Below are 27,902 nucleotides of genomic sequence, written 5' to 3'. Positions count from 1 at the left end.
ATTAAAAATAAAATGTTTTCAGACTTTTGTCTTTGTTTTTCAATTCTGAATTTTTGTGTTCGGAAAACATGATCTGCTGGGAAGCCTGTAAATCTTAATAAAAACAAACGTAGTTTCCTGTTTTTGTTAATTCTAGTACTCTAATAATTCAATTGACGGTGACCAAATATTAAGAGCTTGAAATTTCAAACTTTCACTTATTTATATTATTGAAAATCATTTTTTTAAGCGATCTTGATTTTTTTTAATAATTTTTGAAAAGTCGATAAATGATTCGAAGTAGCAACTTCGAAACTTAATTTCAATGCGCAATGTTAACTTTCCTAGTATTTGCTCTGTGCTTTCAATATTTGCAACAAATCTAGGAATTCCTTATTTTTATTTTTATCAGTTTCCTATTTGATCATTCAAGATCATAAAATCAAGATCATAAAAGGATCTTATCCCTGACTTTTATTATTGACACTCACAAACTGATTCAATTCAATCAAAAATTCGCTTTTCAAATCGCGATTCAATATAATTCCAAATTTTAGATATGACAAAGGATTTTTTCAATCAATCATCAATTGAAAATGAAAAAAATGTGAATTATCATCTTGCTAAACAATTTTTATCATGGGTAATTTTATGGGTATTCTGTTTCTCTGCACTGATTCTTTTTTCCGAAGCTTTAATTTCTGGTTCTATTCGTAATTTAATTCGTTTTCTGATGTTTCGAAAATATTCACTAAGTTTTTCTTTCCAGAGTAAGGTCATCATTTTGAATAATTTATTGATTTGAAATTTTGATTCTTTTATTTATATATTTTTTCGAGTTTTTCTGATGATCGGATGATCAAGAGTAAGAAAATGATTTTACAAATCAATTTCCTTATTAATTGCGCATTTTTTGTAAAGTTTTTATTTCTAGCTAAATTTTAATTTCGAAAAGCTCCACCATGAACGGGTCCTTCGCATGGGGCCTGAATTTTTACCCGCTTAAGTCCCTGGAGTGTCAATTTGACACTCTCGCCTAAATCCAAAATATCTCTTTTGTTTCTCAACCAATTTATACAAGATCAATAGTTTTGGAAACCTCGTAATGTAATCCAGACAATATTCAGCTACAACATTTCAATTTTCCGTTATTCAAAGTCTAAAAAAAAAAAAATTAACCTCGGAAAAAGTACTCCAGATCAGCTAATGCTCAAAAAAAAATTACTTAGTGAAAATTGAATGTAACAAATTCACTAGATTCGTTATAAAAATGCCTTTTTAGTGAATAAATACTGTGGAATCTTGCGTTTGCAAATTGACAAAAACAATAAAAAAATAGCAGATGCTTTAGAAAATTTGTCAAAAATTCTGTGATTCATATTTGGAAAATCTAAGAATGTGCTTTTCAAAATTTATCTGGTGTGACTCAACCAACTTTGTCGGATCATTGATGGGAAAAATACGGATTTTACACCACTTTTTTTGCATAGTTTATGGTCATGATTTTAAACAATTTCAATATAAAAAATCCTTGAAAGCCACGTATAGCTTTTAACTTCAGCTCTATTGAAATGAAATGAAATGTTTTCGTAGCTTATTTACAGTCTTTATCCGAAGCAGGTTCTTACGGATTTATCTTATAATGGATGTTTATATCTTATTATCTTATTTTTATATATCGTAACGGAAAACAGAAGAGTTGTAGCTGAACATTGTCTGAGAAACATAAAGGGTGATACGGTCGAAATTTGGTCAAATCAATTTGACGTACTTCTTTAAATTTTGCACTAAAAAAACCTGAACACCTCTCATTTTGAAGGTGTGTGTGTAGAATGTTGCTCCTATTTTGATTTTTTACTTCACTCTTCAGTTGTCAAAATGCCGTCCAAGGAAGAAGAGCAGCGTATCAAAATTTTGCTCGCGCATCCCGAAAATCCGAGCTACTCGCACGCAAAGCTGGCAAAATCGCTAAAAGTTGCCAAATCAACCGTTACGAATGTTATTAAAGTGTTTGGGGAACGTTTGTCGACAGCCAGGAAGTCTGGATCGGGGGGAAATCGAAAACCGGAAGCCGCTGAGACGACAAAGAGAGTTACCGGTAGTTTCAAGTGAAACCCTAACCTATCTCTCCGAGATGCCGCAAATAAGCTGGGTGTATCGTCTACAACCGTGCATCGAGCCAAAAAACGAGCCGGACTATCGACTTACAAGAAAGTAGTGACTCCAAATCGCGATGATAAACAAAATACGACGGCTAAAGCGTGATCCCGGAGGCTGTACACGACGATGCTGACGAAGCTTGACTGCGTGGTAATGGACGACGAAACCTACGTCAAAGCCGACTACAAGCAGCTTCCGGGACAGGAGTTTTATACTAATTAACCTTGAAAAAGAAATTTAATTTGATTTTTTAAATAAACGATTTCACCGACATTCTACGCTTTTTCCCTTGACCAAATTTTGACCGTACGATGATTACGGGGTTGACAAAATATAATACAAATCGAATGAGAAACAAGAGATATAAGGCGATTTTAAGCGAGATGTGTCAAATTGACACTCAAGGTCTGATCAAGGAGTTTTTTTTTGTCTGGCTTTCCAGGGTGCGTCCATATATAAAGTAATGATGCAAAATTAAAGATTTCACGAATTCATTGAGGGTCCACAATTTTTTTTTTATTTACAAGCCACCAATCATCCAATTGTGTCATACGACAATCAAGAGCGGGTTAGAGTAAAGAAGTATAACAATCTCAATCAATCGGGTTTTCTCAATGCAATTGTGGGAATTCTAATAATTGAAGGAAAACCAATTGCATCGATTTTTTATTACAGAATTCTTATTTTCCAATTTTTTAAATGATAGATTATTTATTAAAAGCTTTTTTTTTCGACATCTTCCAGTTAAAACCAGGCGGAAATTTTTGGTATACCATGTCTACCATCTGGATAATATACTCAAGTAGATTATTGAAAAGTGTTAGCTTCATTTAAGCACTTAAGATTTCCTTCTATATTACATCGTGAAGGTTCCGTGGTAAAATTTAGTTCACTAAGCTACCTTCCTAACCTCGTTCAAAAACTGGGTTACTAGAGCATGCAAACAACTGATTCATCAATAGATAGTATTCAAACGGCTATGGCTAGCAACTGTTAAATTTTTTGGATCATATTTTGAGATTTAATTGTAATTCAATCCTTCAAATCAGGGTCAAGTTTCTTTATTCGGAAGCTTAAAATTGTTTACCAAATTATAGCTTTAAGGTTGAACCTCGAAGCAATCAATCATGCATCGTCCTATGACGTAAGAATCTCGTTATATTTTTTGCCATTCTTCCGATTCAGATTCCACGGAACGGAATTCCCACCTGAAAAAAAATGGTGACTTTGAGTGATTGCTCGTGCCAACACCGAAGTGTGCAAATTAAATAAGAGCTCTTAATTCGTGTCTAAAACACGACTGATCAAACAGGTGTTAGAAGGGGGGAAAAAGAAATTCGCACCAGAAACCACTTAACAAACATTTGTCACCCCTCCTGGAGGGCCTAGCCAGACAGGTAAAAATGAGCTGGGCAGGTATGTTTGAAGTTCTCATTATCACATGAGTGGAAAAATCTTCAGCCAGTCTGTTGAATGGGTTCAAAAAGTTCAGCAAACATCTGGCCTTGTGGTCGATTGAGTCTTTCTCGTTCAAGAGCTGAGTAGATTGAACGCTCTAGGCCGTTGTTTGCCAGTGATAAACAAAACTCTTTACCGATTGTTTCCTTCTCTGTAAGGCTAATCTTTCTTCATTCAAATATAGTGGCTGAAGGTATGGACCAAATGACAATAGAATGGGAGATAAATGATACTCGTCCGAAAGGTGATAAAGAATTATCAGCTCTTATTATTCATCCAATGAGTTGGCGCCTTGGGACTATGGTTGAAATGTTTTTTGGTTCTGGAAAACTGTTATACTACGAAAACTATCTCTCACCCCGGAAAAATTCACGGTCAGAATGTTCAATACTACTTATTGTATTTAAAAATAAAATTTAAATAATAAATATTAAAGCCTAATATATCTTCAAAATCTTTCTTCAAAACCCCAAGGCATCGTAAATCACTCATCAGAGTTAATAACCGATTGTCAAGATCAAACACGTTCCACCCCCCGTAAAGAGTCAGGTGATCGATTTATGGACCCTCCGACAGATCAATTCATCCACATGGCGACAATTGATACATTCTTCGCATAATCTTATCTGGAAAGCCATTGATAAAATTGGCTAGGTATTCAATGGGATCTTGCAGAGGGGGAGGGCAATAAAAAAAATCTAATTACTCATCACCCAGCTCCCTGTGCCTTATCAGTAGCTCTCAGCTATCGGACTGTTGCCGCAGAAGAACGGCGGTCTTTACTACCGGAGGACCATGAAAGGATGAGTTGAAGTTTGAGGGTACTTCTGATATCGTTTGACATCAATACAAAAATTGTTTCCGACGGGTAGCCCTAGCTCATCCTCCATCGGAAATCACCTGAACGATGTGATTGGCAGCTGAAAATGTTATAACTGGGAAAATACAAATCTTATCGTTGATTACAGGAAGGTTGTTTTACAACCCTATCTTGTGCCTTATCAGGTGACAAATTGCTTCGATATCATCTTCGATGGCGGTCTTGATTGGGGTGGTAAACATAATTGCATTAGCAACCGTATTGATCGAAAGCCGTGAAAGCGCTTTTCAAATACGCCCCAGACCGTCTGAAGTACTATTTGAGATTCTTAAAATACTTAGCTAGTAACGTAGGGAAGATATGGGCATAACGGGAGTCCGTTGCATAGTAAGAACTCCTCGTTTGAACAAAAGTACGTATTTTCTTAAATTAATTTTCATGAGGATTAGTATCGTACTTCTTACAGTATTAATTTTTCAGCAAAAAAGAAATCGTCTTATCATCTTTACAGAAATATTTAAAAAAATCCAACTAGGTTCTCAAGTAAAGAAAAAAATATAATTTTTGAGCACCGCAACTGCAACATGATGTACAGATTTTTAGGGATGAATCGTCCAACAGAATGAAAATCCAAGAATAAAAAATGTACAGATTGTTCCTCAATTTTCTCCATCATTAAATTTTTGATTTTCACTATAATCAATTTTAAAACGCGTTGTTAATCTTAACATGTTGACTCGGAGCGAACAGAGCACAATAGATCGGGGCACGATGAGCATTTTCTGTCGTAGAATCTAGTAGCGAATTCAACTCGATGAAGTCAACTGAATTATAGAGCTTCAGCTTGATAAGTTTACATCTGACGATTATGCTTATTGGTAAGGTGTCGGAGGGGTAATCAGAAGTCTCGAGTTTGATTCCTGGAAACGAGAAAAAGAAAAAGAAAAAAATGCCGTCGGAGAAACACAAACTTAAAATAGTTATTTTACCTTCATCTTGCCCATCTGACAGTCTTACCAGTGCACTGCAGTGTACCATCTGAGTCAGATGTAAAACAAGGGTTAGTTGTCATAGTCTATCTGCCCCTTCCATCACCAAAAATGCAAAGTATATGGCGTTTGGCCGGGGGTTTGCCAGTATTTTCTTATGATGGGAAAAGGAATTGGAAATGAGAAATGATGAAAAAGTTTTTATTTTGTGATCTGTCATATTGTCATGCGCAAAGCAGTCGACCTTAACTCGAATCATCGCTGATGGCGAATCAAATATTTTTCCAAGTTAACTCATTTTACTACTTTTCATTGATAGTTCGTCAAGTTATGTCGTGAGACGGAATACTATGTAAATAAAAAATAATGATAGTTCACAAAGCTCCAATGTTTGCCTTGGTTTACTTTTGATCATTATCCAAAAAAGTCCATTTTTTGAAAGCATACTTTCTGGAAAAAATATTTCACAGAATGACATAATCTTTGAACTTAACGTTTATTTAGATGTTATTAGATAGATATTTAGATATAATTTTTAGGCACAATTTTCCCGTATGTTTGAATAACGTGCTGCTTTAAGCCTACCCCGATTCTGACACAAGAATAGAAATGATGAAAGATCTGGGAGTTGAGTTAGATGAAGAATTTAGTTTTTCGGAAAATGCTGAACAAGCCATAGCCAAAGCGAATTCTATGTACGGAATAGTGAGCACGATTTGCTACGAGCCAGACAGTCCTCAGCAAACATTTAACTTGGTATACCGCAGCGACAACAGGGTTATAAAACGCTTATACCAGAAGGAAAGATCATATTATACTTACCAAAATAGTTTATAAATAGCAACAAAATTGAAGGCTTATGTTTACAACATGGAAAACCACCTTGGGCTTCGTGTGTCAGATGTGCCCCTTGGTGAAGGCGATATAGCTACATATAATGACTAGATTCCAAAAATGGATATATGTTTTACGTCTGTAACAAGCAAAATATGCAATCATGAACAATTTGAGGTAAATATAAAAAAATTGGCTTCACCGACAATAAAACTCTAATCCTACGAGTCAGCTCGCCAGTTCCATACCTCGAGGCCAACATATTAGTTGTTAGAGAGACAAGCTGTAGAAGTATAAGAGATCTTGCAGTAACATCACGCATTATTTTTAATCCGGAAAGAGAGAAAGAGACCCGCTATTATTTTGTTTATTAACTTAGTATTCCGTCTCACGAGTCGTGAGTCACGACATAAGCTAAGCACATAATTCCTAAAAATCACTCGGTCCATGGCAACCGTTCTCCAATTTCTCGGACATCCCACATTCGCCAGATCACGCTCCTCGTTCTCGCCAACTCGTTCGTTGCGCCCCTGCTCTTCTCGTTTCTATCGGATTCGTAGCGAACACCCATTTTGCAGGACAGATGTCCGCCATTCTCGCCACATGTCCTGCCCAGCGTATCCGGCCAGCCTTCACCACCTTCTGAATACTGAGTTTCCCGTAGAATCGCACTAGCTCGGAGTTCACGATGTTAGCACCTCGACAGAATCTGACGTTGATGATGTCCGAGATGTAACGGCTGTCTATCAAAATATGGTCGATCTGTGATTGCGTGTGGTACGGTGATATTCGGGTATACTTACGTGGGAGGCGGGGCTGGAAAAGGTACTACGTAAGGCCATTCGTTTGGAGGCGGCGAAATCAATAAGTCTGAGGCCGTTTTCGTTGGTCAGCTGGTGCGCACTGAACCTTCCAATTGTCGGTTTGAATTCCTCCTCCTGGCCGACCTGAGCATTGAAATCCCCGATGACGATCTTGATATCATGTTTTGGGCAACGGTCGTATTCACGCTCCAGCTGCGCGTAGAATTCGTCTTTGTCGTCACCGGTACTTCCGAGGTGAGGGCTGTTCACGTTGATGATGCTGATGTTGAAGAACCAGCCCTTGATTCTCAACCGGCACATTCAAGAGTTGATCGGCCACCACCCGATCACGCGCTTTTGCATCTTTCCCATCACTATAAAAGCTGTTCCAAGCTCGTGTGTGTTGCCGCAGCTCTGGTAGATGGCACGACCATCTGGATACGTTCGAACCGTGGATCCCTTCCAGCATACCTCCTGCAGCGCTACGATGTCGAATTTGCGGCTCTTCAATTCGTGGAGAGCACGTGGGTACTGCCCACAAAATTTTGAGATCGGCAGTTCCATGTTCCAAGTTTCCTATCGCTAGTCCCTTTTCGTCGCGTGGGTCTTTGCCGATTTCCATCCGAAATTTTTTATTCGTTGTTCGTTGCTTATGTTTTTTTGTAGTCACAGGCTCGCAAGGCCCGCAGCTAACCCCACTATCTCGCAGGAGGACCGTCGTGATGTTGCTGTTTTGGGTCCCGAACACCACCAGGACGCTGTTGCACTTCGCACGCCGCCCCTGACATGGAGAACAGACGCGTACGAAGCCCCCTGACTCAGTCTGCATGCGACCAAAGCATCCACCGGGGTTGGGTATCCGATCTCCGCTAAGGTTTCTCGCACCCCAGCTAGCACCACGGGGAGGTAGAGAATCGGAGTTGCAGACAAGAGGTGATATGACCACTACCCGAAGGTTGGGTGTATGGGGTCTCGAGTTGCACATTTTCTACCGTTCACTAGCACATGGGTACTATCCATGAAATTTAGAAATCGGCAGATCCATGTTCCAAGTTTATAATCGCTGGTCCCTTTTTGTTGCTTGAGTCTTTGCCGATTTCCATCCGAAATTTGTGAATTACTGTTCGTTGCATGTATTTTTTGCAGTTATGGGCTCGCAGGGCCTGCAGCTAACCCCACACTCTCGCAGGAAGACCGTCTTGATGTTACTATTTTTGGGTCCCGATCACCACCAGGACGTTGTTGCACTACGCAAGCCACCCCTGACATGGAGAATAGACTCGTACGGAGCCCTCTATCAAAGCATCCACCGGGGTTAGGTACTCGATCTCTGCTAAGGTTGCTTGCACCACAGCCAGCACCACGGAGAGGTAGAGAATCGGAGTTGTAAGACAAGATGTGATACATTTGTTAGTGTGCTAGTGCGTTCCAAGGCAATACTCATTAACGAGACCACAAAACCTCTCATCCTTACGACTCGACGCCTGAACTCTCTCTAGCGACTTGAGAACCAACATCTCCTCGCAATGACACGAGATTCCCACACAACCTCTCCTCTTTGCGACTCGAGGCCAGATCTCTCCTCTAAAGACTCGAGATCCGACCCCTCCTCGCATCAACTCGAGGTTGACCTCTCCTTTGCACGATTCAAGGCCTGATCTCTCCTTTAGTGACTTGAGATCTGACCTCTTTTCGTAATGACTCGAGATAACCACTTGTACCCCTCCTCTTGTTGATTAAGGGCCTGATCCCTCCTCTCACGACTCGAGACCCGACACCTTATCATAAAGACTCGGAGTTGACCACACAAACATCTCCGCCTGGAGATTCGAGGCCTGAACACTCCTCTAACGACTCGAAGCCCGACCTTTTTAACTCTAGGATTTGAGGTTTGTCACCTTGCCCGTCATATAGCAGATCGAGAGCAGCTTATTCTAGACTCACGCCTGTCACGACACACGCGCGGGACTTAACGCAACGACTCGGATGATTCCCGACGAAAACGTCACCCTACTCCGACACTAATGGCTCGCCCGGCGTCGAGAGCCACTCAACCCGTGGGTATTCCCCGATCGAGGAATAACACTTTCCCAACGATTTTAACTGCGAAGAAGGCCAAGTCTTATCCCCGCAGCTTCGGTCGTTGAGAACCGCTCTACTCGGATACTCCCCTAAGGTGGAGCATCCTACGCACGAACGCGGCGCATCCACGGCAACCGCTACGCAGAAGGTGTTGCCTTATCTTTGTAGCTTCAAACCGTGTGATCGGACGCTCTCTACTCGACAGCCCCCCGTCGATGGGGTCAGTCTACTCTGATCGTTGTCCGGTCTTCTTTATCCCTTTGGCTGGCAACCCTAGGATTTTCTGACAATACCATAAATATTAATATTATTTATTATAAATCAACAGATCACATATTGATACAAATGAAAAACTAAAATTAAAGACAATGTACATAAAGCGATAATCTACGTTAGACTTAAAACTCTAAGAATTTTTCTTCGGAATACATCACGCGAAACGTCAAAGTCGAAGTACTCTGAGTAGCGGATAAATGTTTTTATAACACCGATTAGAGCTGTGTTGGCCCCATAATTAATCAGTCGGACAGGGACAAATATCTGAAGATCACGATTCCTCAGAACTCGTGGTCGTACGTTGAGTCGAAGTTCCTCTAACAATGCGGGGCAGTCTAGCAACGATCGAGGCTCGTGTGGCGGTCCGGCGGGCTTGCAGCATGTCGATGTCGATTAGACGACAGCGGCTCTCGTAGCTGGGAAGTCGGAACGGGTCGTGCCCATAGAGTTGTCGGAGAGCGTATCGCAAAAAACGCCGTAGGATGGCCTCAATACGCTCTGAGCCGTTTTGATAATATGGGAACCAAACAGCCGAAGCATATTCAAGGGTCGATCGAACCAAGCTACAATAAAGACTCTTCAAGCAGTAGACATCCTTGAAGTATTTCGTCATGCGGAAAAAAAGACCTAGACCTGGAGGCTTTGTCGACGATGTAGTTTGTGTGAATCTTGAAATTTAACCGTGCGTCAAGAATCACGCCAAGATCTTTCACTTGTTCGACGCGAGCGATAGCCTCGTTTCCAAGATGATAAATGGCTGATAAAGGGATCCGCTTGCGGGAAAGCGAAATTACTGCGCATTTACTACAATTCAAGGGAAGGCAATTGACATCACACCAAGAGACGAAGAGGTTGAACTGGCTCTGTAAGAAGTTTACATCCTCGGGACCGTTGATGTGGCGATACAGTTTCAGGTCATCAGCATACGCTAGTTTTGGACCATCAAGTAGCAACAGCACGTCGTTGAAGTATATCAGGAATATTATTGGTCCTAGATGACTTCCTGCACAGTACGAGGCATTTTCGTGCAAGGTCTAGCACGACGGTGTCTTGTCCGAACCAATCCCGGTAACTGCTGGAGTGAGACAAGGATGTATTTTGTCACCCCTGCTTTTTCTCATCGTAATGGATGAGATCTTGACTGGATCGATTGACTGTAGACCAAACCGAGGATTGCCATGGAATCCTTCTGCAATTGAGCAACTGAACGACCTTGACCTGGCAGACGATATTGTTTTGCTCTCCCAAACACAACAAGACATGCAGAGCAAACTAGACGACCTCACCAAAAGCTCCAAGGCAGCAGGTCCCAAAATCAATGTCGGAAAGGTCAAGTCGATGGAAATCAATACAGAAATTCGTTCCAATTTCGTGGTAGCTGGACAACAGGTTGAGACAGTGGAGTGCTTCCAGTATCTTGGTAGCCAGATTACGCCTGATGGTGGTACCAAGAAGGACATCGAAACCCGGATCAGAAAAGCCCCACCTGCGTTTGGGATATCCTCCACAAGTTCGTGGCGCACCCCTGACCTCCACTACGCAGAAGATGTTGCCTTATCTTTGTAGCTTCGATCAAGGGATCGGACGCACACTACTCAGATGCTACCCGTCGATGGAGTCATCCGATGAAGCCGCTGAACGCTGCTAAGTCGCTGCATGTTACAGTGTCTTCCCAGGGCCTGCCTCCAGGCTGCTGCTCCGTGCCGCAAGATTGACGTGGTCAAACTTGCCAGTAGCCTCCTTTTACTACTGCGGATTGCCGAGGAGTTCGGCATCATCCGTGTGAGGGCGGCCGTGGCCATTGCGCTCTCTTACACGCACACGTGGTCGACATGACTCGTGAAACTGAGTCTGTCATTCACCAGCCTACTTCTCACCAAGATTTGTATATATGGGTGGTGTTACCCTTTGTCGAACTCCCGATTCAGACATTTTGGCCATTTCGGTTCTGCAACTGTGGAACTCATGAAGTTTGTTTACCAACAAACTACTGTTTACCACAGCTGAGCAAATATTCTTATGTTTGTAAGCAAACGCATTGAGCGCCTCGCGCACTCTTGCTACTTATTGTAAAAGTCGGAGAACCTTGTGTTTCTAAAAACCTTGCTTCTCACGTATTGATTGTTACTTCTTCAACTTACCATATTTGACGATAAACATTTTGGCATTGATTTTCCGAAGATTGTCGCTCATTTTTTGCAAGCGGTTGATGTAGAATAATATGTATATATTGTGCCTTTTTGAGCAAGGTTATTTTTTTATGCGGAAATGCTGCTGTAAATGTCAATGTCAGGGTGATAGCTTTCATCAAAAATCGTGTTCGTAAAAAAAAGTATTTTTCCATCATAACTCAAACCCAAGCTAAATAAATAAATATGAATAAAAATTTCATTTGAACAGAAGAAACACATTACACAAAGCACATCATATCAATAAATGGAAACAAGTGTTGTAAACTTGAACCCGCTCATTTGTTAGCGTTGCTCACCACCATAGCATTGTTTGCTGCTACCGTTTATTTATCAACCCAATCGATGGTGATGTTGATGATGGTGACATAGAATTCAACACCCAATTTGGGTCTAGGTACCTTCCTACTGTATGTAGAAATACTTAGACTAACCTACCACGCAGTTATGAATGACGATGATGGACTTTCATTTTTCATTCGGTAGGCTACCGACCAATAAATTGTGTTGTTTGCCAAAGAATGATTAAATATGAGCAGCAAATAAATAGCTGGGTAGCAGGTTGTCGTCGAGTTGTCGGCCTATTTTTGCTATCCTGGGTATAGGTTTGATTTGTGCTTTATGTTTACATTTGAATAGTTCATAAGCAGAGCGGTTATTTCTTGAGGGTTTTCATAATTAATGGCTAGTGTTGCAATGCTTGTCTTTTCCATATGAACTGTTTGGTTGGATAATCAAGTACAATTTGAATTTTTGAATACCTCCATATTTCATTTTATTTTCAATTCATTACTTGTGTTTAAAGTTCAAATAACTTGACTCACAATTCAGAATTTATTGTTAACTCCAATATTTTTCAAATATGTTTCTACTTGTCATTTTCATTATCCATTTGGTTGTTTAGTAATTCACCACCATGCTTAAGGATCTCAATTTTTATCATTTGATTTTTTTTTTCAGCAATATGATTCAATAGATCGTTCAAGTTTAACGAGATCCGGATGTCAGAGTAATTTTCAGCCCGTGTGCTTACCAAATTCACAACAGACGTTCAGGTATTCATTCCGTCAGCTGTGCAATCATTGTTTGTTCGTTCATTTTTGCATTTGATGGTAATTTAACCATAAACATTGACTACAGAAAGCGGTTTTTCAAAGATTGCGATTCGGAAATTTGTTGTTCTGAACTGGAGAGAAAATTGGATATCATTCAATCATCTTTTTAAAAACACTGTAAATCGCTGTTGATCCCCAAGATAGATTTTCAGTGCTTGGTTCATTGAATGCCTTACTAAATTTTACGATGATGCATGTAGAGTTCCGAATGCAATTAGCAACCTTTTTAGATGGGAAATCTGGGATAGAGTTTAAATTCAGTTGACGCAATTTTTGCGGAATGAGTGAACCCCTAGACGGTTTCCGTGAATCTATTTTCAATTTGTGCTTTCACTTATTGTTTAGTTCTGGGGATTTTTATAAGGTTTACGCATGTGGGAAATAATTTAAATGCATTAAAGTGAATTCACTTTAAAACTTTAAAGTGTTTTAATTACTTTTTCTCAGAGTTATCATTAGGTATCTTGATTCTTGTGTAGTCTTGAAATCAAACAACCGAACCAATGACCTAACATTGAAAAAAAGAAAACAATCCTTGAAGCATGTCAATCCCGGTCAGTAAACTGCTTTGTCGGGTGCCATCGATATGTTTTACGAGTTTCGGGGAGTATGTGATAATATGCTAAGAATATGCGAGGAATCATTCTCGTAAGCTATGAAAAGTATAAAAAAAATATTGTTCTTTTTTCTGAACTTCCAATTACTGTATTTCGTTAGCGAAGTAAAAATATAAGTTTTTAGTGTCAATTGTTATTTGCATTCATAAAGTAAAGTCAAATATTTACTGCTGCAAAGAGGAACCTTGAACAAATCTTAAATGAACTATAAGGTTCCTAAAAATTGTTTTCATTAATATCTGACTTTATAAAGTCAATTTTCGATCTTTTTCGTAATTTTTTGCTGATCATTGATTCCAGACTAAATTTTAAATCAAATTCAACCACGCAGAAGAAGATACAAAATTTTGAACTTTTTATTTGAAGGTTCAATAAAACTTCAAAAGCTCAATATTTCCAGATTTTATTAAGGCCTTTTATGACACTTACCTCCAGTAAATAATGCACAAAAACAGCAAAAAAGAGTTTCGGAATCATTGAACGCTGGAATGGAAACTGCGAAGTTGCCCGTTATTGGCATATCGGAGCGTGGTTTGTTAAGAATGGCACAAGAAGTGGCTCATGAAGGTCACCTTCTGCCTCCTGCTGGATCTACTGATGGCGAATTTAGTGGCCAGAAGACACACATGGCCGGGTGCCTGCCTAGTAATGCGTCGTTCTGCCAATTCGTGTGTGGATGCAGCCATCCGAAACATGGCTTCGTGATTCGTTGAACTTGAATTCTCCTCGACTCGCTATCTGTTTTGATTTTATTTACCATACACAATGTTTTGTGCAGATTCTCCCGAGCAGCAGAATGTTAAAGAATGGTTGATTGATCTGTCATCCATGGTTGTTAAAGATAACTCAATCGAATGCCACCTTATAATGGTTTAGATTATGCAGCTGAAACCTATAATTGGGTTACTCATTTTACCACACTGATTTTAAAGTAATTTTTTAATATAATTTTCAATGATAATATATTTTGTTAACTTTATCGTAGAAAAGTAAGTTCTGAAATTGTTACATTTTCTGAATACAGCTCATACATGGTTTTTTGCAGAATTTATAAGTATTGTTTACATGAGTATATTTAAACTTTTAGGTTTGTATGGAAAAATTGAATATTTTGTACTAAAAAAATAATATCATTTTGGTTTCTTCTCTGGAACCGAGCTTGCTAAAGGTTTTTGTGTAAATTTAAGAATTCTTGAAAGGAAATTTTCCACTGAACAACTTTGTCTAAGACCATAACTTCGAATCTTATAAGACAAAAATGTTATAAGGATCCAACTACAGTTGTTTCCTTTGATTATGGCATCGCATATTTAAGAATTTAAATTAATGCATTTTTGCGACTTTGTAGGAATCGGGATGGTAAGAGCTAAAAATAGATGCACAACACATCGTTGTAGTGGACATCAAAAGACATGGGTTTAAAAATAGATGCTCAGAAGTTTATTGATGGTATTTTAATACGCCGCATCCAAGGTTGATATGATCGAATGGAAAAAACTATAGCTGACAAATCAGGAAGTATGCAATTGACTTATAGATGTTGCAGTAAGAGAAATAGCCACGTCAAGTTTTTTTTTTTAATTTTATTGTAAGAAATTTGAAAAAGAAAGAGCAGATGTCTTAATAGTTTAGTAAGTTTGTTTTCAAATGTTTGAATAAATAAAGAAATATCTAAAAATAAATTATCCAGAAATTTGAAATAGATTTTGAATATTTGTTCTCACGGTAAGATGTTCGAAATGTGCAACCGAAAATAATACACGGTTGAAAGATTTTACGGAAATTTAATCACCTAGTTAAATATGGTCGGCAAAAGTTCCATCTCATAGCACATGCGCGATTTGGCGCGTTATGGCGTCTAATCACTTTAACATTTTTTTGTCACTCAACTGAAATTATTTTCTAATCACTGCTTCGATCAATTCGGAAGTGTTTTGTTAAGTTCATCAAGAAGATTTTTTGCCCTAGTTTAGAACGGCGTATTTTAAATATGTTAAGGTATTTAATTGTTAAGTTTCAGTTTAAAATTAAGGAGTAAAAACAGTTTACAATTTTTAGTGTAAATTTATATTTTTAACAGACAAAACAAATATTGTAGTTTTTTAATACCTGATTGATTATACAAGACCAGAGCCAATTTTAGCATTCAATTTATTTGAATTTTATGAGAATTTAACGTCCATTGATAATTTTATAAATTAAAAAAAATCGATAAACTCGGTCCAAAGGTCAAATCTTGGTCACGGCATACTTTTCCTGTAGGTTGGCTTGCCATTATATCCTTGAAATATATGTAAAATAGGTCTCCACAAAGAAACATGGAGTTTCACTGAGATCGTATATTTCCGTAGATCAAACCAAGAATCTTTAAAGTTTCGGCCAGATTTGGCAAGCGATTAACACTCGAAGAGGTAAAAAGTACTTGACAAAATGTAATCTGAATCTACACTAACAAAGTTCAGAACATAGATCTGAAAATCTCTTTGAATTGATATAAGCGAAAGGGGTAAAAGTTTTACCGTCAAACTGTGTAAAAACTAATTTCGAGAAAACTTGCAGTTCAACTGTTGTGTTTGTCCATTTTCCGTTCATTTTTCGAACATTTGGAATTTTCTTTCGAACCTAAAAGGATGGGAATATTGTTCTTAAAAATCTTTAAAAAATCACCAAATACAATTTTAAACATGGAGAACCGTTTGGCATTATTAACTCAAAATCGATCTTTTTTTGCTCCTTTGGCTCTGAGCGCCTCGTATAATTTAAAAAAAAAGGTTACAGTCATTGGGTACAAAAACAATTATAATTACAATTTTTCAAACTAGGCGTTGGCAGATTATTAGCGCTAATTTATGATTATTATTTAATGATGAATGGTATTACAGTGAAGTATAAATTCTAATATGGAAAATATCAAATGAATGTAATGAAAATTATAGACGGATAGATTAAATTAAAAAGTATGAATGGTGCTTTTAGCCAAGATTATTTTCATTGCCTCCATTTGATGTTCTTCCTTTTAGAATTCATACTTCACCGAAATGCCAATTATTATTATTTATTAAATTAAAACTTTTAAACTATCAAAGCTTTACGGCAATTGACACATTATCTGTAAATTCCATCACACATTTTCAAAGTTTTCCGATTAGGTTTTTTTGACTACATATCATTGGTATGAAGAGAATTCAAGCGGACTCCAGTTTTAATATTGAGGAGTTGGGATAGCCTTAGAAAGATAGTCAAATCGTATCAAAATCATTTAAAAATCGTAAAAAAAATCACCGAATCATATCAACATCATAATTAAAATTTTAATTTTACGACAACTTTAACCATTCGTAACTTGAATTTTATTTCAAAAATTTCGTTAATCCATCAAAATTTAATAACTTTTGCAAAATATGAAAAACATCGAAAGTTATGTAAATTTGTCCAATTTGTTATTTCGAAACTTTTGCTAACAGAAAAAGGTATATTTATAAAAATTAAACCAAATTCAAATATATTTAATTGGCAACGTGTTCTGAATTGATATATGTACTGTACATACTTCAATAATGAAAAGCTACTCGGAGTTTACAGATGGGTAGTGGAGTTGAACTAGAACCCGTTTGTTATTGACAAATCTCTCAGAAGAACGAGTTTTGTAGTAAAATTTCAACGTACAAAATGTGCAATGATTATAAAATAAATCAAATACGTTTTTATCTTTTTTATAAATGGCTTTTCCAATACAGTTATCAAATCTAGGGCGGTAGTTTTTTTTTGTATTTGGAGATCATAAAATTGACTAAATGACTATTGTAGTCACGCGATTTTCTAGTGCCTAGCAAAGACAATTTCTTTTTTTTTCAATTTTGCTCTGCTTGGTTTCGTACTGATTTTCTATCTAGAAAACGCGCTTATATTCCAGGAAAAAACCACATTTTAGTTGAATTTTGCTTTTGTCGCATATAAAAATCTCTTATGTGTGCCCAACAGACCTCTTGTATGAGTGTGTAGCAAGAGCCCTACACGCTCTTTTTTTATTAACCATTTATGGTTCTTAAATAACCATATTTGACCTTTTTCCGCGTTATGTCATTTAATGACTTCTCCATGAGAACCCATAAAATGACTTTTCAGGGAGAAGTTGAAATATGGTTATTTTTTAACCGTAACCAAAAAGAGCGCTGAACTCGGAAAATTGTTATTTTTTAAAGCTGTCAGAATGGTTAATGGTTTTTTGTTTCCTTACGTCTGTGATTGAAAAAATACGATTTTCAAACATCCAGAAATTTATATATTTACCGGGTTAAAGTTCTGAGGATAAAAATTAAATAAAAACATGTTTTCAACATAGTTTTAATTGCATTTTATCATATAAGAGATCACCTGCTAGCAGTAATAGAAGCGGGGGTGAAGTTTCTCCACGATCAAAAATCAACGAAAGACCGGAGCAGCATCGGAAATGGTTCCATGTATAATAATTTGGCAACATTGTGTAGATCCTTCTAAGACATAGTCCTAGCGGAATAGCCAGAACCAGATGTCAACTGCTCGCTGACGAAGGAATACTTCAACGTTGGAATTCTGACAGGCTAAAATCAAATCAATTATATTAAACGATAAACTTTCAGAAATACGTATGTCAAACCATTACCGATTCCTCTTAACTGTTGAGGCAGCTGTAGCCCAGATTGACCGCAATTTCACCACGTCCGGTGGGTGGTGTTCTCCGGGGAGTCCGACCGGCTCCAACCCCATCTGAAAGTTACAGAACATGATCGTACTACCATTTCGCATTATCACGCCGTAGTTCCTGATGTTGTTTTTATCCTCCTATTCCTCCTAAGCTAGTTGTTGTCACTAAAACTGGAACCGGTCAGATAGCGGAATCATCGGATTCATCTATGAGGTGCACTGATATTTGATTTTCATTTTGTTTAGTTGGGATCTTCATATAAGAAGAAAATTTAAGTTAAGATTATTACCATTCCGTTCAAAATCACTCGTTCTCCCGATTTATCAGCACATTAAACACGAATTAACTTATAAACTTTTTTTATTTGCGCGAGAACAAAATAAAAGTGGAACAGCTTCGGCTCCGCCAACGATAACATTCAAAATAGCTGTATAATTTTTCAACCGTTTTGTGGTTAATGCTCAAGAACTACCAAAATGGTTAAATTTCTCCCTCAAAAAATTGTTGAAAAAATTGACGTACATATATTAGTTGGAAGAGATAAATCATTTCCTTTTGCGTGATATTTCTGAAATTTTCCAAATGGAGCAAAATTTGTAAAATATGCAAGAATCTATACTGGATGTAATTTAGGCAAAAGCTTTTTATAGCGTTTTGAAAAACATATACATTTTACTTGTTCTCGAGGTTGGCGGTTTAAGCACTGTTTAGGCATTCCAAGCATGCTAGTAGCCACTTCTGGAAGTTTGTACGTTTGAGTTCTTACAGATGGATGGACCTTTCAAGGGAACATACGTTGTAGGATTGTAGTGCCCGGACAGGCTCTGGAGAACACATTTTGATTCGTTCAAATTTGTTCCATTTTTTTCACGCGTCTATCGTCATCAAAAGTCTTTTCTTAACTGCCTTGTTCAACATTCCTCTTATCGTTCCAAAGACCAGCTTCACGTACACATGCAGAGACACACATCACAACCACCGCAAGCATCATCCTAATAATACTATTTGCTTAGGATACGACACTCAGGAGTTCATTTTTGTTCACTTACACGCATGCAACTATCGAAGATTAATGGACAACTGGTTTGACCTAATCCGTTTTACTCACGCTCAATGCAGCTTAATGATCTATAGTATTATTTATATCCAATTCTTCTAACCATTCCTATTCCCTATACAGTTAATCTTTTCTCCTGTGGTTGGGACGATTTCAGCCTATATTTTCAACAGCTGAAATAACAGGACGATTTCGGGACAGAAAAAAAGCACAGGAAAACATCTGTCAAATTAAACTGAAGCTTCAAAACGATTTTCTCCTGTGAATTGCAGGGAGTTTTGTAATTCTCTTGTGAGCTCGTGACAGGCTTCTTTCGAGATTTGCAAGATATCAGAAGTGGTTTTTTTCTGGTTACAAATCAATTCTCAAGACTTTCTTTTTGTATGAACACACTTACATTTTCTGCAAACATTGGCCAATTTGTTTCAATTTTTTTGGTACATGTATTATATTTTGACACATAATAAAATTATTAAAAAAAACTGCACTCGTTTTTCCTGCTTTTAGCCCGGCGGCTGTTTGCGGACATTGTGGATCCGTTCAAGATCCCGCTGCGGGAAGAAGGGCATTTGCATGAACTCTAGAGTGTGGTTGAGACTAGATACTTACACTGAGTTTACCGTACGGATCAAGCATCTTTTGTATTTGAAATTAGCTTGCACCGGCAACCAAACGGATCACTAACCACCGGAAGCAACTTTGCCGGCCTGGAAAGTTTCAAGCGACGGAAGGAAGGAGAGGTGATTAGCATTTTTCTCAAATGCTGTAACGAGTGATTGAAACTAACCTGACAAAAAACTTATTGTCATTTACACCCTGAGCAGCTGACGAAAATGATGGTAGCGGTGTGCGACAAGACCATGCCTCGAAGGAATACACCGAAGTGGTGGCGACGACTAGCTTAGGTACTGGTGGACCTCAGAAATAGCTGAGCTTCGTACTAGCTGTCTAAAAGCCAGACGACGAGCTAAACGGGCGAGAAATGAAGCCGATAGAGAAACGAGAGGTGCCGTTTACCGAGCAGCCAGGGTGGCACTTAAGCGAGCTATTAAATCAAGCAAAGAGAACTGCTACAGAGCGTTATGCCAGAGCCTATAAAGTTGCACTGGCGAGATTCGGTGGCCCAAGGTCGCCGACTGAAAAGTGTCCGAATAAACTGAGAGAGATCGTTGCACATCTTTTCCCGCAGCATGGCCCGACGCCGTGGCCACTTACCCCGTATGACGCGGGTGCCCACGACATCGAGCCAGTAACGAACGAAGAACTTGGGGAAATCGCTAAGAAACTTGCGGTGAATAAGGCCCCTGGTCCGGACGGATTCCCAAATGCAGTGCTGAAGGTGGCGATACAGACCATTCCGGATACTTTCAGAGTGGTGCTACAAAAGTGTCTCGACGAGGGTTCGTTTCCAATTTCGTGGAAGACGGCAAAGTTGGTGCAACTACCAAAACCTGGAAAACCTCCAGGGCATCCATCATCATACAGACCCATTTGTCTGCTGGACACCCTTGGTAAGCTACTGGAGAGGATAATATTTAACAGACTTATTATCAACACAGAAGGCTAAAGTGGACTGTCGAACAGACAGTTCGGTTTTCGAAAAGGGAGATCTACGGTGGACGCCATCCGAATGGTGACAGAGCACGCGAAGCGCGCATATAAAAAGAAGCGGACAGGTGTTCGTCACTGCGCTATTGTGACAATCGACGTTAAGAATGCCTTAAACAATGCCAGCTGAGAAGCGATTGCCAAAGCACTTCACAGGATGCGTGTTTCCAATACCCTCTGCAGGATAATAGGAAGCTTCTTCGAAAATCAAATCCTGACATACGAAACCGAAACTGGGTTACGATCTATTGCCCTAACAGCGCGTGTTCCACAGGGTTCCATACTAGGACCTGTGCTTTGGAATGTCATGTACAATGAGGTGATAACGCTGAAACTACCAGCAGGCGTTCAGGCGTGTAGTCGGATTTGCTGACAATATCGTGCTCATGATCACCGGCCAAACAATCGAGGAGGTAGAAGTCCTTGCAATGGTGTCCGTAGAAAGGGTTGGCATCTGGATGGAAGGAGTTAAGCTTCAGATAGCTCACCAAAAAACCGAAGTTCTGCTCGTGACCAATAAAAGAGTTGTGCCGCACATGGAGATTACTGTTGGAGGGCACACGACATCTTCGAAACAGCAGCTGAAATACCTTGGAGTAATGGTCGACAATCGCTTAAGTTTTGGTGCACATGTCAAATACTGTTGTGAAAGTGCATCGAAAGTCATCGATTCATTGGCCTGGATTATGCCGAACTGCCATGGTCCAAAGAGTAGCAAGAGACGTCTACTTGCGAGCGTAGCACTGTCCAAACTACGATACGGTGGAGCGGCCTGGAGCTCCACGATAGAGGTAGAGCGCAACAGATTCAAATTACGCAGCACACATCGGCTGATAGCCATGCGAGTTTCCTGTGCATACAGAACCATATCAGCAGATGCAGCTTTTGCCATCGCGGGCATGATTCCCATCGATATAACTCTGGCGGAATATATTGAGTTTTACAATGCAAGAGCTTTTATGAGAGTACGTAAAATTCAACGAGCAGCGTCAATGCTCAAGTTGCAGGAGCAATGGGACGCATCAAACAACGCAAGATGGACGCATAGCTAATTCCGCGACTTTCAGACTGGGTAAATCGGAAGTATGGAGAGGTCAACTTCTACCTGACGCAGTTTCTTTCGGGTCATGGGTGCTTTAAGCAATACCTTCATCGGTTCAAGCTTATCAGCTCGCCTTATTGCCCGGAATGGGTAGATACGGAGGAATCGGCAGAACATGCTATCTTTGTCTACCCCAGGTTCATTTCAAGGCGTCAACAACTTCAAAATTTGATCACTGAAACTATTGTGAGTGAAATGTGTCGCGACGAACAGTCGTGGCGTGTTATAGTCGACGAAATCTTGCAAATCATGTGCGAGTTAATGAGAATCAGGAAAGATAATGAACGGAGAGAGCGAGATAGTCAACCAAATTTGACAAGCTAACGGAAGGTCTTGGGCCTCGTATGACACGACAATTCAAAAGCAAGGCGATCTTAGGGCGCGGTATAACCCTAATCTGGACTCATACGTGTGGTGGGACTTCAAAGGTTTCACGTACTCAGCTACGATCTTTCCTCCAGCAAAAGGAAGCGGAGATACCATTCGGGGAGGTCGTGACGGGATTCTAGCTGGGTAGTTTCTCAATTGGCCATGCCTTGGTGGTTAGATATCCTGCGGGAGAGGATGCTGTGACGGGCGCGAGTTACTTTGAAAGCGTTACCAAATCGGCACACGTTTCTAGGTCCCCGGGATAGTGGATGCTGTGACAGGCGTGAGTTACTATGAAAGCGTTACCTAACCGGCACACGTCTCGGGGTCTCCCGTACCAGTCTGAAGTTGGCGATAGAGAAAAGGAGAAAGATGATAATGAAGAAAGACCAAAAATGAGAAAGAGGAAAAGGGTGAGATGTATAAATGCATGAGCACAGCCTACCCCTTGATGTAGTATCATAGGGTGAAACCAAGGGGCACATCTGGCATACGAAGCCCAAGGTGGTTTTAGTGGGACAAACCCACTCACGGCAGCAAACACCCGGCTGTTATGGTTTGAAGTCCATCTTCTTAAAAAAAAATTCCCGTTCCGACTCGGGTCGAAAGACCTATCAGCCACTGGTGGGTTAAGGTAACGTAAGGTTGCACTTAGGATCTAATAAATGTATGTACTCATCAAATGCTCAACCAGTGTTCACCTGGCACTTAGCAATAGATGTTGTGTATCTGGAAGCATATAGTAAAAAAAATAACGCGGGGTAATGCTACAAGAGATCTAACAACTGGCTGCAGTGGTCACTCCCAAACAAAAAAAAAAACAGATTCCTGGCATTTGACATCCAACAACAAGACAACTCCCACTGAAAATCTGCACATAACATTAAATTTCATATTCTTTTCTTCCTTTTATTTCTACTCGCCGATGCTATTTTTAGCACGACTCGGAACTGCCTTATCGTCTAGTTCTTATTATGGTCCAGTTACTGAGACTATATGACCAGCGTATCCGTTTATACTCCGTAGAGTTTACAATCTTTTTATTCTCCGTAGAGATATTTTGCATTCCTTCATATTCAGGAGAGTTTACAATTTTCGTTACATTGGTACATTAGCGTTAAGTGAAATAATGTGTTTGTACCAGACACTGTAATCAATAAACTGTTAATACCTTTCAATTTATCTCTTTCCCCTACAGTCTTCATCATACCGCAGCGGGTCGTGCTGGCCATCTTCGGCTTTCTAGCCATCCTCAATGCCTACACGATGCGCATCTCGCTATCGATCGCCATCACCGAGATGGTGAACAAAACTGCCGGTAACATCGACGAATCCGGAGTGTGTCCGCTGGACGGAGACGCCAATCCGGAAGATTATACCGGTGGGGAGTTCGACTGGAGCGAGGAACTGCAAGGTATCATACTTTCGTCGTTCTACTGGGGCTATGTGATAACGCACATTCCGGGTGGAATGTTGGCCGAGAAGTTCGGCGGCAAGTGGACTTTAAGCTTGGGCATTTTGTCAACTGCCATTTTTACATTGATAACTCCTTGGGTGGTCGGATTTGGAGGATCCACTGGACTGATTGTGTTGCGAGTGCTGATGGGGCTGGGCGAAGGAACTACGTTTCCGGCTTTGAGTGCCCTACTTGCGACCTGGATTCCGCTGAAAGAACGAAGCAAGTTGGGATCGCTGGTGTTCGGAGGAGGTCAAGTTGGTACCATTCTGGGTAATCTACTTTCGGGCGTTTTGCTGCACAACTTTGATGGATGGTCTTCGGTGTTCTACTTCTTCGGAGGAATGGGAATTATTTGGTTCATTCTTTTCGTAAGTATCTTCTTATGGCTCGGTCTAATGAATATTTTAATTACCTCTTTTTCAATTGTCCTTGTAGACGGTCCTCTGCTACAGCAGTCCGGAAGTGCATCCGTTCATCAGCGATGAAGAGAAAGAATACCTCAAAAAGGAAATGGGAACCTTGAGTCGGGACAAGACGCTGCCGGCCACTCCATGGCGATTCATTTTGACCAGCGTGCCGATGTGGGCCTTGATCTGTGCTCAAATCGGTCACGATTGGGGCTTCTTCATTATGGTTACCGATCTGCCCAAGTACATGAGCGATGTATTGCGGTTCTCGATCAAAGACAATGGACTTTATTCCTCGCTGCCTTATCTGTTGATGTGGATCGTTTCCCTCTCGACCGGTGTTCTCGGAGATTGGTTGATCACTAGCGGAAAGATTTCGATCACCTTCAGCCGGAAGCTGTTTACGTCTATAGGTAAAGATCTTTGTAATTTTGTATTTTTTGTTCCGTAACATCAAATCCTCTATTACATTTTAGCTTCGGCTGCTCCGGCTTGCTTCATCATCGCTGCCTCGTACGCCGGTTGTGATCGAGCTCTGGTAGTGGCTATGTTTACCCTAGCTATGGGCTTCATGGGAACGTTCTACCCGGGAATGAAAGTCAACCCGCTGGATTTGAGTCCCAATTATGCTGGAAGCTTGATGGCCATCACTAATGGAATCGGTGCCATCACCGGTATTTTGGCCCCCTATGTAGTTGGAATTATGACCCCAAATGTAAGTTTTTTTTTAACTACCTTCTGGTTGATTATTTTCTGAATTTTTTTTCTCTTAATTTTACAGCACGCTCTCGACGAATGGAGAACCGTATTCTGGATCACTTTTGCCATCTTCCATGTCACCAATTTGGTATACATCGCGTGGGCCTCCGGAGAAGTTCAACCCTGGAACAATCCTCATCTGATGAATAAGTCTGTCGAAGGGGGAGATGTGATCACATACAGCGAGAAGAATGTTCCGGAAGCCATTAAGGACTCGGACCGGAAGGAATAAAACCCTTCGAACCTCGCAAGGCAAGTCGAAGGAAACATTTCAGGAAGAAGTTGCCCGCCACCCCCTCCAGGGCAACTGAGTGCTCGCAAAGACTGGGTCGGAGGCTGTGCAAATCTGACCAAGTGATGATGATTTCGAGTGACGTCTTCCTCGCGATCACCGAGAGGAATAAAACTGTCACTCCCCTAGATCTTAGGTTACCGTGATGTATAAATTTGTAATCGGAAATGCATTTGCTAGCGTGTTACTGGTTGAGATAAACCGAATTTATTAGGAAAAGTGAAGAAACGTCGAAAGTTTGATTGGAAATAGTGTTGAAGGGGCTGCGGTGAACCTCATCATAAATGTAAAGAAACTATTCTCCAAAACTCAATTTATTTTCAATCTAGATCATGAAGATAAAAAAAAAGTGCAGAAATGGTATATTTTTGCTTAACCTTAAAAAAATTAAATTTACATTTGGGTGTAACGATCAAAGAAAATTAGTTATGACTGTTTCCTTCATCTTCCAATTTTCAATCAAATAGATTTTTCGAGTTAATTCCTAAACTTGAACTTCAATTTTCCAAATTTATGCTTTCTTATGTAGATGTGAGTCCCCGTGTTGTGATTCAAGATCAAATATCAGACTTTTGTTATAAGAAATTATAAAACTGATCCTCACTCCAACGATAAGCATTCAATAGCAAAGAAGAGCTCAGAATTTTCAAACTTCATGGTTGTTTGCTGAATAAAAGATTCAACTTTTAATTAACCAATTTTCTCAAATAGTGCTTCAGAGATCATATTCATATTTTCAAATAGCAAAATCTGTTTACAAAAGCGCCGACTCTAAAATTGTATGCTACTCAAAAACTTGCGATTCACAAAAGGAAACTTCAAAAAATCGATCAAATAAGTTCAAATTGAAGCTGTAAATATTTAGTCTAAGAACAAACTCAAATTTGAAATTTCTTTGTCACAGTTTCTGCAACCTGCTTACAGTTATGTAAGCCTACAATCAAAAAATCATAAATTAGTCACTTTTGATAAAGACTGCAGTCTTTTTATTAAACCCTAAGTTTATACAACACTGAAAAAATGTACATTTTCATGTTTTGAGACGAAAGTGCCACTATAGGTAGAAAACAATCTAACGGAGACACACGTGTGCGTGAGCTGTTTTATGCTCCTCATCTAAGTAGAGATGGTCAACGTTTGACTTATCTTAAGGAAAAATCGTGATCGAGATGAGCTTGTTTAACCAGTGATGTGCTTACGTTAATTATTTTTAAGTTAATCCATATCGTGTATAAAATATTTGTTGAACATAAATAGTTGTAGATAAAACTTCAGGTGTCTCCAGAAATTCACGGCTTGTTTGTTTTGAAGAACCCAAAAAGTTTGTTAACCAGGATCGCTTATTTGACTTTCCGATGTTTCTTATTGTTTCTATTGCGTCATGTGTATCAAATTCATCACTTCACAATGGCAACAAAACGGAAAAATCATCTTTTTCCTAGGAATTGACGCCATTCTGTAGGTTTCATTTTTGGCACCTAAGTATTTCTTCATTCAAAGCGTTTTAGCAGGTGTTCACCAAATGTGTAAATTAACCGTTTTTCAGCATGGCGTCACCAATTTTCATGGGTATTGCAAGCCATGAATTCATATTCGAATCCCAAAATGGAATTAGATTGACTTGATATCGCCTAAATCATAAAATATTTCTCCATCAAACTCAGAATCTCGAAAAATATTTGGAAGGCGTTCAGTTCAGCGAATGGCTGACGTGAACACAACGTGAACAGTACGGCCGAAGCCCTTAAAAACTTCAAGATTGATACACTTGGCTCGGAAATTCTGCAACACTTCTGAGTATCGCTGATTTCAAAAATATCGTTGAGTGCATTTTTAGTCATCTTTAGAGCCTTCTTAGTAACCAAAATTGAGGCCCTTGGAGCCAAAGGGGTATAAGTGCATAACAGCTAATTTCGAGAAAACACGCTTTTAATTTGTTGTGTTTGGTCATTTTCCATATATTTTCCGATTTTTTTTATTTTTGTATCAAACGTAAAAGTACTTCAATAAAATTCTAAAAATCTCAAAAAATCACCAAATATAGTTTTTAATATGAAAAATCGTTTGGCATTATTAACTCAAAATCGATCATTTTGTCACTTATACCCCTTTGGTTCTGAGGGCCTCAATTTATCTGCAATAATTGGCGATGGAAGCGAATAGTTATTTTTTTCGTACCTTTTTTATTTGAAACGGCTCATGAACTTCGGTAGCCATGGCTAGAAGAAAGATAGGAGAGTGACTAATTCCGCCATATCCCTGTACAAACATTTTTTCTTCCTTTTTATTGGTCTCACGTCGATTATCTGGCGCACAGAGTAAAAGACTTCAACTGTTGACGATCCGGAGCCAGCGTCTTCACTTGGTCCCAGTCAAAATTCTCGTCAACAGTTCGGATTTTAGCGGCTAGGCTTCGCCGCCACGAATTTCTTGGGTTGCCTCTCCTTCTGTCCCTCTGGATTCTAAATATTCAAGCGCCTCTCTGCAAATCTCGTTCCCATCTCTTCACAGCATTTGCCCAATCCATCTCCACTTACGTTCCCGAATGTCGAACTTTAAGCGCGGATGATACTCCACAGGCAGCGATTCACAAATTCTTGCAGTTTTCGCACCGTCACCGCATATGTGCACCAAGGTTCGCACCCGTACAAAAATACGGACTTGATGTTGGAGTTGAAGATTCGGATATTAGTTTGTAGAGAGATCTGGCGTATCCGCCAAATTGGGCCTTTCTGATCCGGGTCTCGATGTCGTTCCGGGTACCAACATCAAGCGTTATCTAGCTACCAAGATACTGGAAGCACTCCACTTTCTCAACTTGTTGCCCTATTAAATTGGAACGA

The 27,902-nt window shown here is 39.5% G+C and overlaps 1 protein-coding gene across 2 annotated transcripts in view; it reads left to right on the top strand.

The window, feature by feature from the left end:
• The window catches only part of LOC129744920 (putative inorganic phosphate cotransporter), a 64,441-nt gene extending 38,094 nt beyond the window's left edge, over window positions 1–26,347 (top strand). For both annotated transcript variants that reach the window (XM_055737676.1, XM_055737677.1), the window contains exons 2-5: window positions 23,341–23,969; window positions 24,037–24,421; window positions 24,485–24,723; window positions 24,790–26,347. In XM_055737676.1, coding sequence (XP_055593651.1) covers window positions 23,341–23,969; window positions 24,037–24,421; window positions 24,485–24,723; window positions 24,790–24,999 — 1,463 coding nt within the window. In that variant the 3' untranslated portion in view covers window positions 25,000–26,347. The remainder of the gene's footprint in view (window positions 1–23,340; window positions 23,970–24,036; window positions 24,422–24,484; window positions 24,724–24,789) is intronic.
• Window positions 26,348–27,902: the final 1,555 nt, after the last annotated feature.

The sequence above is a fragment of the Uranotaenia lowii genome, chromosome 2, assembly GCF_029784155.1.
Source record: "Uranotaenia lowii strain MFRU-FL chromosome 2, ASM2978415v1, whole genome shotgun sequence".
NCBI classification, from domain to species: Eukaryota; Metazoa; Arthropoda; class Insecta; order Diptera; family Culicidae; genus Uranotaenia; species Uranotaenia lowii.
This window is presented reverse-complemented; position numbering and strand designations above follow the sequence as displayed.